The sequence below is a fragment of the Stegodyphus dumicola genome, chromosome 2 (assembly GCF_044657685.1).
Source record: "Stegodyphus dumicola isolate Sdum_Otavi_A_Nest chromosome 2, ASM4465768v1".
NCBI lineage: Eukaryota > Metazoa > Arthropoda > Arachnida > Araneae > Eresidae > Stegodyphus > Stegodyphus dumicola.
This window is the reverse complement of record NC_140769.1, coordinates 134,018,430-134,034,675: the sequence shown is the minus strand read 5'-3', so window position 1 is coordinate 134,034,675 and position 16,246 is coordinate 134,018,430. Positions and strand designations below refer to the sequence as shown.

The 16,246-nt window shown below is 31.2% G+C and overlaps 2 protein-coding genes across 9 annotated transcripts in view; one reads left to right on the top strand and one right to left on the bottom strand.

The window, feature by feature from the left end:
- Ca-beta (Calcium channel protein beta subunit) overlaps positions 1-9,723 on the top strand; it is a 392,782-nt gene extending 383,059 nt beyond the window's left edge. For all 6 annotated transcript variants that reach the window (XM_085811130.1, XM_085811131.1, XM_085811132.1 and 3 more), the window contains one exon: positions 2,244-9,723. In XM_085811130.1, coding sequence (XP_085667256.1) covers positions 2,244-2,783 — 540 coding nt within the window. In that variant the 3' untranslated portion in view covers positions 2,784-9,723. The remainder of the gene's footprint in view (positions 1-2,243) is intronic.
- A 53-nt stretch (positions 9,724-9,776) lies between these two features.
- Positions 9,777-16,246, bottom strand: part of CalpC (calpain C) — a 159,458-nt gene continuing 152,988 nt past the window's right edge. For all 3 annotated transcript variants that reach the window (XM_085811133.1, XM_085811134.1, XM_035367714.2), the window contains one exon: positions 9,777-10,302. In XM_085811133.1, the coding sequence (XP_085667259.1) occupies positions 10,276-10,302 (27 nt within the window). In that variant the 3' untranslated portion in view covers positions 9,777-10,275. The remainder of the gene's footprint in view (positions 10,303-16,246) is intronic.

Genomic DNA, 16,246 nt, shown 5'->3' with positions numbered 1-16,246 from the left:
ATTGTAGACATAATAGGGGGACCGGAAAGTAATGTCACTCTGTTACATTAAATTCAAATTAACACATTTTTAACAAGATTTTATTTTTAATCAATAATATAATCACCCTCATTATCAACAATCTTTTGCCATCTAATGTGCAGATTTTCAATCCCATACAGATAAAAATTAATTTGGTTTTGAGTAAAATATCTCCAGAGAACATTTTGGACATCATGCAAATTTTCAAATTTTTTGCCACTAAGAAAATGTTGTAGGGATCCGAATAAATGGAAATCCAATGCTGCGATATCAGCTGAGTATGGTGGGTGAGTATGGCACCAAAATTCATTAATTTTTTCCAGTGTTCATCTTGCACAGTATGGTCTTGCATTGTTGTGTTGCAGAATGATGCCTTTTCTGTTGACAATTGATATTTTTCAATTAAAGATTGTTTCACTCCATCCAATTGTTCACAAGGTCTGCATTAACAGTTTGTCCAGGTTTCAGCAACTCAAAGTGAACATTTCCGCGAATACTCCATCAAACATCCAGAAGTGCCTTTTCGGGATGTAAACCCTTTGTAACCCCTATTAAAACTACCTTTTGAGTTTTGGATTATCATATAGGACTTAATTTTTTGTCTCCACTAATCAAATGATCAAAAAACGGTTCTGTTATAGTGCCATTGAAGCAATACTTTGCATGTGATGGATAGGTTGGATTTGTTCTTTTCAGACAGATTATGGAGGACTCAAACACCTGCTTTGCCTATTTTTCCATTCTGCTTTAAATGTTCTTGGATGGTCGGCCAAGGTTGGTTAAGAGTGTTTGACATGGATTTCCTTCCACTTCTGCTCTTAGCATGTTGTTGTCGACAAGCGCAGAAATAACATTACTTTCCAGTCTCCCTATTATAATGTAAATTAAAAGTTATGTAAAAAAAAATACAGAATTTTAGAAAATCAATTAAAATTTTGAAGGAATTAAATTTAAAGAAATAAAAAAATTTACATTACACCATAAAAGAATTACATTTTTTATGGTGCTATACATAAAAATTCTCAATTAGCAAAATGTGGCTCGTACACTAATAATGTTATGTATAAAATTTCAGAATTTTATCATAAAGGGCCACAGTGATATGAAATTACATATAAATGCTTACTTAAACCACTTTTCAGTGCCTGGATATGATTTTCAGGAAGCATAGTTTTGTAAATTTATAAATAAAATTAAAGCTAAGAGCCATATTTTATATGCTTGTGATGAATTTTGCATCCCATCATCTGCAGTCTAGCTGTAAGCATTTTTATATTTTAATTTACAATCAGCCTCTCCTCTTCACTGTATAAGTATATCTCTGTGAATGTTCTTGCCAAAATGCTGAAATTTCGTACATGACTTTATTTTTTGCATATGGGGCACATTTTGCTAATTAAGAATTTTTCTGTACAGGAACGATATAAAAATGTGTGTATAGGATGATATAATGTAAAACTGGTAATTAATTAATTATGGCAAAACATTCACGAGCTATTTGCTGTGGGAAAAATGATTTTGTGAAAGATTATGTAAAAGAAAAGGGTTGTATTTGATCACACTATACATGGAAAAAGCTACAAAAAATTTCTGCAGCTTGTGATTGACTTGGTTGGAACTATCAGTATGCAGAAATCCTATCAAATAAACACTGGCGTGCCATAATAAGTGATTGGTCATGGTTGTGAACAAAATGAACCTGATAACTGTTTGGACACATGTCATGCGAAGCTAAAATTTGTAAATCTGTATTGTCTAAGTAAAATTAAAATAACAAATATCAATAAAAGATTTTTTATTTATTAAGACAGTCTAAGACTATTGGAGTCTAAGACAGTACTTCTCGGCCTGTTTTGCCCATGCACCCATTTCACTTTTGCTGGAAGATCCTTCTCGCCTCGCTGCTTTCCAAAACCCGAAAAATATTTGGATTATAATGTCCTTAAAAAGTTTTATGTTAAATGCTTATTAATTAAAGCTTTAATTAATAAGCATTTAAATAATTAATTAAACTAATTTAGCTTCTTCTGTTCTATTAAAGAACACAGAGCTACAGAAGAAGAAAAAAATTGAGAAATTTATAATACTTTTCCAAAACTATAAAATGGCTGAATTATATTAAGTGTCAGTTTAGAGTTTAAAGATAAATCCCAATGTATTAATGCTTTTGAAAAATCAAGAGAAACAGGGTTTCTAAAACAGTTTTTTTTTTTTTTTTCCAGCCAATGTCTCCAAGTATGGAGGTTGATCCACAAAATGATTACAGAATGATGGCCCGCGATCCACCTCCTAGGAGAGAACTTCCTCCTATAGTAGTACCTGGTGACAGAGGAATAGCTGGTGGAGGGGGATATGGACCTCCAATTGGCGGACCTTCTGACAGAGATATGCATCCTTTACCTGATCGGTATCCTCAAACACACCATTCACAACAGCATCGAGAACCAATGATAATGGATTTTAGTGACCAAGAATATAGTGACCGTGCTGCTTGGGAACGAGGGATTGTGAGAGACCGTGACCGTGAAAGGCCACAGCATGACTATTACATGGATGAAGTGGATTCCCAGATGAAGATGAGATTGGATGATCGTGGGCCACCTATGGATTATGGAGGTGGACGTTATGGACCATCAGAAATGAGGGAAATGAGAGAAATGCCTGATCCACGTGATATGCGACATCAGCCACATCATCCATATGACAGAGATTATCCATCTCCCCATAGGGGGCAGACAATGGTACACAGAGATATATTATGAATGGCCTTCTCACCTTCATTGGGGCATTTCTTGGAATGTAATGAACTATTAAACAAATATTTCAGCAATGTACCTTTTAGGGAAAACCCTAAAAAGACAAGAGAGTCTGAAGTATTTGGACAGTGGCATGGTTCATTCATTGGGTCCTTATTATTTTCTATTTGTTACTGAAATAAACCTTTCACTGTTGAATTCTTCAGTGTCACAAATGTCAACTTTCCTCTTTGGTCAAATATCTGCCCACAACCTCTTAAGAATGGTTCTGTAAATCAAGGCTGGAATTGTGACATTCTACTGTGTTTCATCTATCGCTGCCTTCACAAAGTCCATCCCAGCACTGTTTGTTGGTTTGTTGTTCATTGTCGTCATGTAATAAAAAAAAAATTTAAAAAAAGAAAGAAAGAAACTAACCTCAGAATGTGCTTTGACCTCATAAAGCTACTCCTAGTCAATGTGCATGCTCAACTTTAGAGGCAAATGTTGACTATTGATGTTGTCTTAAATTACAAATTATAATGACAAATTTCAGTTATTAAATCATTAAAGATTGAAGCTTATTAGACTAAAAGATATATTAAAGAGCCTTAATTTGAAGTTATAGGAGAATAGCTATAATTTATTTTTTCAAGCCAGCAGAAAATGCACTTTTTTGTTGCATCTTCTTTGTGGCAGTTTTGAAATTTAAGTATTTCTGATTTGAAGAGACATGTTATTATGGATGTTTAACAAATATTTTAATAAAGCATTTCATTTTAAATATGCAAAACAAAATTTCTTAGATGATTCTTGCTGTTGCAAGAAGATTCACATAGTCATGTGTAGAATTTTCCACTGTACGTCTGTATATGTATGGTGTCCTGAAATTCATAGCCACATTGGCTTTTTTATGAGAAGTAAAATGCATTAGTTGCATATCGCCTGTGATGTGCTAACATTGTTATACGGCATCGGACGAATGATGATGATGCAAGCCTAAAGACATTCTAGTTGATTGGAAAGGTACAAAGTAGACTACTAGACAGAATCAACACCATTTAGAACTTCCTTTCATGAGAGATTGTTGAATACAGAATATAACTGCTAGTCAAAGCTGCATGTACATACTTGTTTGTAAAGCCACAATTTGGAGGCAAAACTCTACTTCTTTACCAGTATATCACCGAATTTATTTGAAGTTCTGGTTCATGTAGAGTTTAATGTTTTGTGTTTATTCTTAGAAAAATTGACAGTAGAGATTTTTTCTGCATATTAACAAATTCGACTCTCTGCTGTCAGTGCCTAATGTTCTCTAATCCTTCATGAAATGATGCATTTTGAGCTGTCATACATTTCATGCATAGGGTGCATTGTCTCAGCTATTTTGTGTACATGAACGTAGAAGGTCCCTTTCTTGTAAAACTGGTTATATGTACAGTTGTACCCATCTTTTTTAATTTTTAGGTTTTCCCTAATGTTGCAAAAGGAATTTTAAAATAAAGAAGATTGTGTTTATATTAATAAAATGTTTCAAAAGAACTATTGTTCAAAGAAGTCATAATTTAATATTATTTTTCTCATTCAGTAATATAATAGGAGGATTGTTGATTTTGTAAAATGTCTTTTTATATTCAAATTGCAATTTGAGTACTATATTTTGCATTCTGTTTTATAGTAAAGTTTCCTTGAAAAAAAAAAATTTTAATTATTTCATTTCGATAGAAAGAGATAAAGTGTGAAGCATTGCTATAGATATCCTTTTAATTGTACTGTTAGCATACACACATATAAAATGTTTAATTTTTGTTATGAAAAAGATATTCATCTGATTTTTTTATTAGAATTTTCATAAAATAAAGAAAAAAGGTTTAATTCTGTTATTTCTGAATAATACAAGTGGCAGAACATGTATGGCTGTTTAAACTCAGTTTTCATACAACCTTTCCATCTACATTGTACATTAAAAAACTACAAACCAGCTATATATTTTAGCTCCTGTAAGATATTCCTTCATGCTGTTAAATCCCCAACAGTGTTAAAGTGATTGTGATAAGAAATCAAGAGCTATAAACTCTATTGGAAAGTTATGGAAATTGGAAGATTTTTTTCAAATTTTATTTATTATTAAATCTTTTCCTCTGCAGTTAAAGCAATCATTAAATTCATTATATTAAAATGTAGTTTATGTATAAATACTTTTTATATTTAATTTTTATTTTGATGAAAGCAAAGTTAAACTTTATGTATAAAAATACGCTAGAGCAGGATTTCTAAAAATCACCTGGTGTGTTCCTCAAAGTTTGTGCTCTTTGAGGCTATATGGGTATTCTGAAAAAGGAGACAGATTTTACTTAATTTTCACCAAGATATGATTATTAAATATTATAAAAATTGTAAATTATCATGTAATTGTGGCATAATTAAATTTGCTGAACTTCAGAATCTTCTTTAGTAAATTTGAGTTAAGTATGATATAATTTCTCAAAAAGTTATTTTCTATACCTTTATGTTAGCAAATAAGACAAAGGTTGTATGTTCTTAATATGACAGATGCACTTTATGCATGAAGAAGAATTTTTACATGCAAAATATTTTGACATATTGCCACTAGTCATTTTTAGAGCACCAAAAGTATCTGTACCGCATTAAAAGCCAGAACCATTTGAAACAAATGCACCGCTGAACTAAAACTGAAAAGGTGATTTATTACCATTTCTTGCTTTAGTGTATATATTCTGATGTAAATAATGTTTTTAAGATATTTTATAGATTGCACATTTATTTAAATGCATTTTTATGCTGAAATTTTATTATACTGTATTTAATTGCATAATTCCTCTTTTCACTTCGAAAATTGAATAACTTCTTAATGAATATGAAAGGAAATTTTCATGTTCTGACTGATTGTTTCCTTTATCTATTCTTGCAATAATCCATTACCTTTAAATTCTGGTAATTGTATATTTTACATTCATATTGCTGTTTTGCAATAATCTGCATGTAAAAAATGTTTTGATGCTTGCTGCATTTTGACAGTCATTATTTTTCGTAATAGTTTTAAAAAAATCTAATTTCATGCAATGAAATTTGAAAGATTTTTTTAATTTATCAATTTAAAAGATATAAATGTCTACTAAAATATAGATGATTCACAAAGGTTATTTCAAGTTACTTGTATCAAATTATGATTTTTTAAAGGAAGAATATTCTTTTTGATGTTGTAAATTATGAAATTTGCATTTAATAATATGTTGCACATTTTTATTATGATTTTTTCATTTAGCTCTAATTATTAAACAATTAATGAAAGTTGTTGCACTCATAGGATTACTTCTGTGAGGATTATTGAAATAGATACATGGGATGCATTTCTGAATTTTTGGGGGGGGCTTTGCTAATGAGTCCAGTTTCATCTTTTTGTAGGGAAAACTAAAATTATAAGGACAAAATTTTAATGGGAAAGTTGTTTGATATTTTCGTGCATTTTATCTTTAAAATATCTTATGTCAAACATTTAGCACTTGCTTTAAAATATTTTAACACATTGGTGTTATTGAGGCTAACTGCAAAATACTTCGGCATATACAAGTCATCAATATAAAATTTACCCAACATTTAAAAATTTTCCGTGTTCTTTGAGGAAAGCTGTTTTTGCTTTCTTTGTAGGAGTCTGGAATTTTTTTTTTTTTTTTTTATGCTGTAATTTTTATGTCTGTCACTGAGCTGTATCATGTTTTTCAGGTGAAAAATAATCAGCACATTTTTCAGATAATCGTATAATAAATCTAACTAGCATCATAAAATAGTTTTTTCTGTTTAAAAATACTTTTTTAATGAATATTAGAGTAATTTTGCAATTAAATAGAGTAATATGTATTAAAAATGAATATATGTTGCATATAGAAATGAAAGAATTAATTTTACAAATAATTGATGGAATAATGAAACGTTTCTTGTTGCAGAATACAAAAATATAAATCCTGTTAAGAAAATATTACTTGCTTATGAATACTGTCATATTAAAAAAATTGTCTTTATATATAACATTGATATTATAGCATTCATATTATTAGATTATTTTAACAAATTGTATATTTTTTGTTCTAAGTCTTGTCTTGAATATTTATTATCAAATATTGAAACAATTTGTTTGTGATACTGTTTAATTCTAAGAAAAGGAGCCACATGTGCATTTATTAAAAATTTTTAAATATGTATATATAAGGAGAAATATTTAATACAGAAATTTGTCAGTGGCCTTATTTTGTATTTAATAGCTGATTAGTATAATGACTAGTAATGCTAGTAGTAGGAATAAAATAAAAAGCAGAGTGCTAAAAGCATAATATGTGCATATGAATTTACATATATTAAAGTTAAAAAGCACTGGTGACACACTAATTTTATGCTATTGTCAATATGCATTTATATGAAGTTCTTAACGACTAAAACTCGTCTGATACTTTACATTATCATACAATCGTAATCTTCTTATTCAGCCAACTGCTGCATAATGTTCATTCTATATAGTCTTACTTATTTTGTTTCTGAATTCGTAACTTCATTTATTTATTTATTTTAAATCGGACTTTGCTTTCCATGTGCAGTTACTTTTTGGGGACCAAATACTTCTTTTTAAAGTATATTTTAAATGCTTAACATTGTTTGTACAATAAAGGTGTATTCTGTACACTGACTTACATAATAACTTTTAATATAATTCATAAATTTAGGAATCTATGGTCCTGTTGTGCAATTTTGAATATTAGATACTTTTAATGTTAAATTTAAAAGCATAATTTAGAAAAACAAAAACTATGTCAAGGCTATGTGGTGATATCAATTAAGCTTTCAGCAACTGTAAAAGGAAAATAATCATTTTGATATTGAGAAAATTAAAAATCAAATATAAGGGAACCTCAGTCTGTTGTATTCCAATAGGATAAAGGAAAGAAATTATGAATACTAGAAAACGATTAAATTGGGAGAATATCACACTTTTCAAATAAATAACATATTGTAAATAAATAGCATTTATTGCTTTTGACATGAATACACTACATTAAAAGCTACCTTCTAATAAAAATAATGATGCATCGCCCTTTGCTTCTTGATTAGGGCTAAGTCTCAACTGAAAATACAACTTTTCAATACTGAAATGTTTACACTTGCTTCTACTCTGCGCATAAGAAATGATCTTTTGCAAAGCTTTGCAAGATTTGGTAACGATATAATCTTTCGTTCAATTTTTATTTTCTTCCTTTGTATTCCTTGTAGACTCTGAACATGACTTCAGAAATTATGCCGCAGGTGAAGTGTTAATATCACTGTGTTCTCCAAAGGAAAGATAATGCAAATAATAAATATGTATTTCACTTTAAATTCCTCCCCCGCAAAAAAAAAAGTCCAGCATGAAATGTAACAGAAATGTTATTTATGAACTATTAATGATATAAAATCTTAGTTTTGGAAATGGTGAATACAGAAATTATATTATTTGGATAATCAAAACATATGAGGGCTATCTGCCTAAGAAGAGGGATGCCTTTGTTGAGAATTTTCTAATGGAAACTGGCTCATATTCACATTACATATGGAAAAAAACAAGAAAACACCTATGCAAGCAGTTTGCTTGCTAGGGTTGAAATCTGCCTCAAGCAACCATTGTTCATCAATCTTAATCACTTTCCACACTACTGTGCCATAGAAATAAATTATGCTGTTCATGTAGAGCATCATTCAGACAAAAATGGCGACAATTTTGTAGGATACAAAGATAATGATACACTGAGGTTCTAATATAATAAGAATTTTGCCTGAGGTTTAATTACTATTTTATAATAAATGTGCTAAGCTTTTGTATGTTATATCTGAAACAAATTAAGTGTACTCTTTGGAAATAAAAATTTAGTAGATTTTGCAATAGATAAAAAGCTAGTGTGGTTTATAATTCTAATTGATTTTCTACATGTTATTATCAAATGTATGGAAGCTTCTGACCACTATCTTAAGTACAGCTGTTTTATGTGCTCTTATAAGGAAACAGATATTGCTGCAATGAAAGGCACTTTGGTTTGTTGAGAAAGCATTGAGTAAACAAAATAAATGAACAGATACAATTTATAGCCATGATACTTCAGCTATTGCTTTAAATTTCCTCTAATGGACTTGCTGCTATATTTCATAAAACACGCATAAACTTCTAATGTTCCTTTAAATTCCGTGTGTGTTTTTTAAATTTCTTAAAAAATAAAAATTATAATCTCTTACTGCTTATGTATTTTCCGCAATACATTTCTGCTAACCACAGTTTTTTACTAACTTCATTCAGGAAGACATTAATGGATAAAAAAGATTTCTTGCTTATCTCTATGTAACTTTCCCGATAAAAGTATGCAAATTGCCCATTTGTATAAAAAGGAATTTTGAACTTTCAAATAAACTAGCAATTTATTAATTTTTTTAGTTCTCATGCAATGTTCTTCCCAGTATAATTAGCATTCGATATATGTAAATATATTTGAAAGTTAAAGAATTTTTTATGATTTTGTCTTGCTTTTCTTTCCATTGCTAAAATTGCTTTTAAAACTGTGGCTCTTTTTTGCATAATTAAACAACTTGCTATCAAATGGCCATTTGAATGACTTTTGTACATTGATTCTAGTGAAACATGTAAATTATGTATAAAGTCTGATTTAGTTTCATATTTGCATGCAATGTAAAAGTTCTAAAACAATGGATAGTTCTAAATCGGAATATTTTTCCAAGCCAGATAATTTTTTCCTTGCACTGGCTTTCATATTTGTCATACTTTTAATGCCTCCCGTGATACAAATGCTGCAATAGATGTACAATTAATGTCATTACACTCATTTAAGAATTTGTTCCTCTTTATTCGTTATTTTTGTGGCTTGACTGCATAATATATATATATTATATATTAAATTTCTGAAATTTTATTGTATTTTTTGACTTGATTTTCGACTTCTGCCATACAAACAAAATTAGAGAAGACAATGTAGGAGAGTAATTTATTATGAAAAATAATGTACATGAAATATTACAAACTATGATGAGCAGGTACATAAAACCCGTTTGAAATTTATTTTGCAAGTATAGCTACATGAAAATGCACACCTATAAACAAAAGTGTTTCTAGTAACGTTAATTTAATATGTACACAGTTTTAATGAATGCTTTTCGTATGTCACTAAAACTTGATTCTATTCTCTGTTAACTGGAAATGTGCCTTTATGTTGGCGGCTGTTTGCAGTTGGTAATTCTTCTAACATCTTGCACTGAAGCGAAAAATTTAGTCAGATTTCATTAGCAGCAGCAGCAGCAACAACAACAAAAACAAAAAAAAAACAAAAAAAAACTATGCGTAGAATTCATAATCTATCTATATATAGAAGTCCAACATGTTGCTCATTTTATATACTTTTTTTGAGAGTCTCTGAAGATGAACTTTCATTCTGCTGGTACTTAGGATGCTCTGCTTTGTTATTTTTCATTGTTAGCATTGCAGGGACGAACTCAACCACTGAAAAAAAAAAAAAATGTTTAAGAATTCATTAGTCACAGAAATATGAAGTTATAAAAGCAAGAATATGCAGTCGCATAATACAGTAAGGCTCTTTAAGGCTGTCCCATGGTATCAGATAATTTCGATCTTGTGAAAGAAGGGATGTTCATTATCATTGTTTGTTTCTGTTCTCAGAGATACCGGTCACTTTTGGAGACATTCGCCAAGAAAGAGTCATACTAACTACTATAATGTACATAAGTTGGTTGATGAATAAGATCTCCTTCTGCATACAGTCATATGTAGTTGGTGCAGAAAATCTCTTTCGTATGTTTTCTGCAGCTGCAACTGTCAGATGCAAAGGAGCTTAATTTTACATCGTTACTTACTCTCGTTGAATAACAACTTTCGTTTTTCATGAGAACTGAATTACGTATAAAGCAGCGATCAGTAATAGAGTTTTGGGTACTAGATAATCGTAATTGAAAATACATGATAGCAATTTTTGTTGACCGTTTTATCGATGTTCGCCAATGGATTTCATGTACCAAAACTATCGTAAAGACGAGGTGGTTTGAAAAGCAAAGTTTAATGACACTCCTTATAGCCCAGATTCGATCCTGTTTTTAGATATTCTCATAATTCAAAAAGTTGTTGAAATGTCATTTTTTTTCATCTGATACTGAAATTAATGTACGCAAATTGCTCAAAAGTAAGCAAGAAACTTGCTTCATAAACGAAATGAAGAAATGGTCTCAAGTATGGAAAAATATATGGCAGGAATGTAAAAAAATTAGTATATTTATTTAAGATATGCAATTTTCTCTTATTACCAGCATAAATAATAAATACTCCAGCATAAATAATAAACGCAGCCACCTAGAGCACCCTCCGAAAAGGTTCTCACAAACGACAACTAAATAAAGGTATATTTTGCTATTTTCGCTAAGAGTTATTAATATTTTTAATTTATTCGGGGTATCAGTAGGGCACCGAAACTGCGCTTGGTGATTATGATACCTCTTTAAAAATTATTTTACTCTGTTATAAATCTGTTGTACATGACAGAAGATCAGAACTTATCAGTCACCGGGTCTTCACCCGGGCTAATCAATTTTAACGTATATGACAGCTTAAGTAATAATCTAAAATGGTACCAAAAATTATAGCGTTACGGCTTAAACCTTTTTAATGATTCTTTTTCCCTAAAGTTAGGCTTAGCGACGCAAACCCCCCATCCTGTAGGATCATTTTTTTAAACTCCCTCTCGCCCCCAGGAAGAGCTTAAATTGCGCCGGAGCCCGGCTCCGGTACTTCTCAGCTTTCAAGATAAATTATAATTTCAGCCAGAATTTTATTTATAAAAGGGCTCGGGCACTTTTTTATGCAACTGAACCACAATTTTAGCGCAGAAATTTTGTTTTAATAGTAAACATGTCTAAAAGTCCGATTCTAACTTCTGAATGCAAGCCTGTCTTTCTATCGCACTCAAGCCTTGCACAGATGTTGAGACTTTTAAGGAAAGAAAAGCCCCCCAATTATATGTCAAAGGCTTATTCTCCGGGATACGCAATGAATTTATAAGAGCGGGTAAATTTTGTATTCCTCAAAGAACTAAAAGTGACACCCTGGTCGTGCACATTCCACGCTAGTGATTTCCTTCTGCAGAGCTGTAGACTTTCTGAATGATTTAACCAAACGGGGGGACCACTGCTGTCACTTGTACAGAGAAGTCTTATGTTTATTCTCACGTTGTATTCAGGAAAATTTATTTACGAAAAGTAATCAGGAAAAATTTCTGCTTGACGGCTAGAATTATATCGACAGAGCATCGCGATCAGGAAGTCTTGAACTCTTCCCTCTTTATCTTCAAAGCTACACTTTTTAGTTAAATTTTCTTTCCATACCCTCATATTGTTTCTATAATTCTCACTATTCTCCTTGGTGGAGCTTTAATCGTTTTATCTTTTTTTCCTTGGTGTGCTGCAAAAAAAGACTGATACCTGTCATCCCTTGAAGTAGTATATTTTATGTATAATCAGGAAACTCAGATAGAGATCAGCTGAGCTGCTTCTTAGCATCTAAGTGGAATCGTAATTCCAGACGATGCCTCAAATAAGACGAAGTCCGATATATTTTTTTTTTTTTTTTTTTTTTTTCTATTTAACTATTCAAAATTAATTTAATAATGTATTATATTTCTTTTTATCTCTTTACATGTTTCTTAATTTAAATTTATTATTTAATTAAGTTTAATTAGTTAATTTAATCAAATTAATATTATTCTTAATTTAAATTTATTATTTAATTATTAGCTATTTTAGTTATTTATTCATTTTTTTTCTTTCCTTCCTCACACTCTTCATAGGGCTCCGGCACTTCTAATTTTAGAAATTAAGCCCTGCCCCCAGAGAAGCGTCTTAAACAAAGGCACACCGTCTCGAAAGGTTAAAGGTGGCTTATACTGCTAAATTGTTTCGGTATTTAAATTTCAAATAGAGAAATTGGGAGATAGAGAGCTACATCAGACAATTCTGGATATTCATTTCGAACTTTAAACCAAAAATTTCTCTATTCGTGGAAACAACTTTTAATCCTCCATGAGATAACTCAGTTTTTCGCTTAAATGAAATAAGTTTTTGGTAACATGCACTGAAAGGGATTTCGAATCCATTCAGAGTTAGAAAAATCTTCCTGAAAATAAGTATTAAACTGATATTTAAGATCTGCTAAGTGAGTTGTTATATCTTTATGACCAACTGAACAACATTTAGCTTTTTCCCCCCCCCAATGGCAGATTGTGAACAATTACAGATGTAACCCAGTTCATTAATCTATACAAGGCCAGATGTGGTGGTTTCTTTATTATGGAGGCACCTAGTAGGTGGGTTACCATCGCCTTTCCTATGAAGGGACGGACAATTACAACCATGCCTTCTCCTGGATTCGAACCCGGAGAAGGCATGGTTGCCCAGTCGTTTCCCTGACCACTATACTGACTGGGCGGCGAACAACTTTTAGTTTGTTTCCTAAAACTAAATTTTCTAAAGTGGGAAATGTTGCAAAATTAATTTCCTTGCAGTATGAGCACCACAAAACAATTTTCTTTGTAAAAGCTTTGATTTTATGATTTAGCTGTAAATATATTTAATTGTTTTTCTTGAAAAATTCAGTTCGTTCAACTTGAGGAAAGTATTAGTTAAGTAAGCCAACCTATGTAGCCATTCTTCATCAGTTAAAAAGTTTAAAATTTTTTTATCATTATCATTGTTATTTAAAAAAACAAACTCTTAACCTTTAAGGTCAAATTATCTCGTTAGGACCCTACCCCTCGAAAGGCAAAGCACTTTTGTAGATAAAAGTAGCAGCTGATGTTTACTGGCCATTTCTCCGCATATTTGCGAAAATCCTTGAATTCAGAAGACGAGACTTAAAATTTATTATTTTAACTAATATTAACCGTATCTTAGACAGACTTTAAGTTCGGTGGCATGTTTTTCCATACAAGCGCTTCTATTAATCATACAGTGAACCTATGTTACATTGGGAAATACTTTTAATTCGAGTTAAAAGCCCCCTGTGTTCTCTTACCGTGGCACAAACTTCATCACTGCATACGCTCACGCAATTTTCCCACAAAATACTATTTCCCGTGATGTAAGAATTAACCAGTTTAAAGATTAGACCAGTTTAAAGACCTAGCCTTTAGTAATTCTTTGTAAAAAAAAAAAAAAAAAAAAAAAAAATTGCGTTTTAATGAATTAACTTTTGCATTCAAATTTGCAAAATAAATTAGATCTGCAGCGTTTTGGCAATCGGTGAATACTTCCAACTGAAGACCGAAAATTTTACTTTTTTGAATTCTTCTTATAAGTTCACTTTAAACATTATCTGCCATTTCGTATAGTCTGCCACCAATTGTTGTATCAAAGAGTGGTACTTAAATACATCTGCTCCTTTTCATTTTCACCAAACGTAATGCTTACTATATCCTGGTCTGATGGAACAATTAACTCTTCATCAGTTGTGTACAGCTAGCCAGTTTCAGCTACACGATAGTTCACGAATGACTATAACTATACGAATGCTTTCATTATTAATATCAATAAGAGTAGACAAAAAGTTTCAGTTACATTTCAAATGCCGTGTTTTTTTTTTTTTTTTTTTTATGAAAATTTCAATGGCTGTATCTTTGTACTCTTAAGCGTTTAGTATGTAGATGCCTTTGCAGATTACTTGCTTTCAGTGACTCATTTGACAATACTGCTAAGTACAGAACGTATCTGACCTTTGAATCATCACCTTCAGTAAATACAAAACCATATTAAACTTCCTGTCAACCTTAAAAATTCATGTGTTTGCTTTTAATAGTTATGTCTCGACACTATACAGGCAAAAGCCTCCAAGTATATTTGGTTCGTGTCGGAAGTTAAAGCATCCGAAACTGAAGTATACTTCTCGTCATTTTTTCAGTGACTGTTTTTTCAATTATCGATGTTTTCGGCTGACATCCTTCTGTTAATGTTCCGTAGAAACATTAAAAAAAAAAATTAAAAAAATCTGAAAGCTTTCAGATTTTATATTACGCCCAAAGGGGTGTATTTTTCATTTACAAACACATACATATTTCGAAAGCATTTGGGCTAAAAATATTTTAAAACAGGATATCTTTAGAATTTACGATAGACAATCTTGCACGCTAGAAATAAAAATATTTTATTCAGTACAGTGTTGCCGCTGGTCGCTTTGAAATCGTATTTTTTTAATCAAAACTTCGTTAAAGTTTCACAAAACATGAAATTGATAATAAAACAAATTCCAAATTTGGGCTTCCATATGCTCATATTCGGGTGGAGACGTACGTTATTCAAAATTGAATGGCTCTAGGTACCGCTGTTGTATCACATTGCGAGAAACATACACACATACATGCAGATTCTTCATTATTTAATTTCTTTAAATATAATACAGTCTCTAATATTTGGTGACAACAATTTAAAAAATGATTCACTATTTATAGTGAATGAACGCAAAATGCCAAAACGAAATTAATAACCCTTCTGGACAAATTGCCCCTTTGGGTTAAGAAGAAAAGAAAAAAAAGGGGGGGGGCAGAAAAAAAAAGATTACCACTTTATAGCTGGATAACCAGTATCATATTGTAGTCGTAATGACTGCAACATTCTTTATTTTCTAAAAAGAATTCAATGCACTATTTTGTATAGACTAGGACTAACAGGTTCCTTAGGGTAGGAAACGTAAAAAATCAGCTTTGCCAGGATTCGAACACAGATCTTCCAAGTATCACCTAGCTAGACGTACTAACTACTTCTACCATGAGATCAATACGCTGGGAGAAATGCTATACAGTCAAAAGTCTTTAATCCGGACTCGTCGGGACTTCGGCGATTCCGGATTATCGATTTTTCCGGATTATAGATCATCAGTTTAAATCTGGTAAGATGGCATGCAGAAATTATGCAATTAAAAATATGAAATCGTAATTTATGAAATAAAGAGCAATTGTGATCTAAAGGGTATAAAAATTTACAAAGAAAATGCTTAATATTTATTTGTTTACTATATTAAACATTTCTTTCAACGCGCGCATGCGTAAAGCATACGTTACGCATAGTCGAAATTAGAAAATTGCAATCAGAAAACTATTTTATGCATATTCGTGATCTTTATAATGACGAGGAAATTGATTTAAATCATATCGGAGTTGATCGAGATGAAACACTACATTTAGTAAGGAATTATAAGCCGAATAAAATAAAAACATCTGCTCTGAAGATGAGGATAGTGCTGACAGATCAACTTCCAGTTCATTGCGCGCCGCGACGTTTCCCCCCCCGCAGAGCAGCGTGAAATTGATAAACAGATTTCGGAATAATTAGGAAAAAAAATCCCCTCTTTGTCACTTTCTTCATGCCTTTATCCACTTTTTGCAGCAATTCCA